This window comes from Cicer arietinum, chromosome 5, assembly GCF_000331145.2.
Source record: "Cicer arietinum cultivar CDC Frontier isolate Library 1 chromosome 5, Cicar.CDCFrontier_v2.0, whole genome shotgun sequence".
Lineage (NCBI taxonomy): Eukaryota > Viridiplantae > Streptophyta > Magnoliopsida > Fabales > Fabaceae > Cicer > Cicer arietinum.
Window position 1 is genome coordinate 14,823,973 of NC_021164.2, and position 1,562 is coordinate 14,825,534.

General features: G+C 37.2%; 1 protein-coding gene across 1 annotated transcript in view; it reads right to left on the bottom strand.

Annotated features, from left to right (window-relative positions):
• Positions 1-1,066, bottom strand: part of LOC140920359 (uncharacterized) — a 2,337-nt gene extending 1,271 nt beyond the window's left edge. The window contains exons 1-3 of the mRNA XM_073368620.1: positions 948-1,066; positions 370-860; positions 59-114 (exon numbers count right to left, since the gene is read on the bottom strand). Coding sequence (XP_073224721.1) covers positions 59-114; positions 370-860; positions 948-1,066 — 666 coding nt within the window. The remainder of the gene's footprint in view (positions 1-58; positions 115-369; positions 861-947) is intronic.
• Positions 1,067-1,562: the final 496 nt, after the last annotated feature.

Here is a 1,562-nt window from a genome sequence, read left to right on the forward strand (position 1 = left end):
GCAGTTCATTGAATGCTTCATGTAGTTCATCATAAGATGGATTAGATTGAGAACTTACCTCACTTTTAGATTCTGAATTTGTGTTTGCCATAAGACATAGATTTGCTTCTTCTTCTGAAGAGGCAGAGGATTCTTCGTTGCCATTCCATGCAATATATGCTTTTCTAGTTTTGGGAGCTGGTTCCTTGCCTTTAGTCTTTGCAGTCCTATTTTTGTTTTGCAACTTGTAACACTCAGACTTTATATGACCTGTTTTACCACACTCATAATAGGTGATTGTCTTGCTGTCACTAGTCTTAGAACTTGATGGCTTTCTGAACTTGTTGTCTTTCTTTTTCAGAAATTTTTTAAACTTTTTGACAAGTAAACCAATCTCAGGCTCTTCGTCAATCTCACTGCTTGACTCATCTGACAGGCTTTCTTGTTCAGACTTTGATTGGTGCATTTGGGCTTTCAAAGACAATCCTTTTCTTTTCCTGTCAGTCTGTTTAGCTTCACTCAGTCTATGAAGCTCCATCTTGTGCTCTCTCAGTTTTCCAAACAGTGTTGCAATAGACAGGCTGCTAAGATCTTTTGATTCTGCAATGGCAGTGATCTTTGGCTGCCATTCTCTAGTTAAACACCTCATTACCTTGCCGATTTGCTGATCATTGTCAATCTCCTTACCTAGAGCATTTAGGTTGTTGACTATGTGAGTAAATCTTGTCTGCATGTCATTAATGGATTCATCTTTCTTCATGCTAAACAGTTCGTACTCATGCATGAGAGTATTTGTTCTGGCCCTTTTCACATCAGTAGTTCCTTCATGTGTTTGTTGAAGAGTGTCCCACATCTCTTTAGCAGTCTTGCAGTTTGAGACCCTGAAAAATTCATCAGCTGATAATGCAGAGGTTATTATGTTCTTAGCCTTAGCATTATATCCTACTTTCTTCTTATCATCCTCAGACCAGTCAGATCTGGGTTTTGGGATTAGTGAATCACCAGTCCCAGCTATTGTAGGTATGAAGGGTCCATTTTCTACATCATCTAGAATATCAATACGACTAGCTTCTAGAAATATTAACATATTGAGGCCATGTACTTCTATGAGAGTTACTCTAAAGAAGGTAGGCTCTGATACCAATTGTTGTAAAATATGACCTCTAATGTCTGAAAAGGTATATGACGGTTTTTAAAAAAAAGCAACAAGATTGATAATCAATTTAACAAAAGAACACTTTTATTAAACTAATGATCAATCACGGTCCCAAGGAATTGATTCTAAGCGAAGGTTCACACTTACATGTATTGACTAATTACTAGTTCAGCACATACAGTAATTGTTCTACAAATTAATCAAGATACAAGCATGCAATCAAGATTAATCATACAATGAAACAATGCAAGATGGAAATAAAGAGTAAGGGATAGAGAGTAGTGCACCACGATTTTTATACTGGTTCAGCCGTTTATCTGACGACCTACGTCCAGTCCCGAAATTAAACCATTTAGGCCTTTTTCAATAGAATCTTTTAGAGTGTTTTACAGATGTTCCAGCGCTCCCGGCGTATCAATCTTAAAAC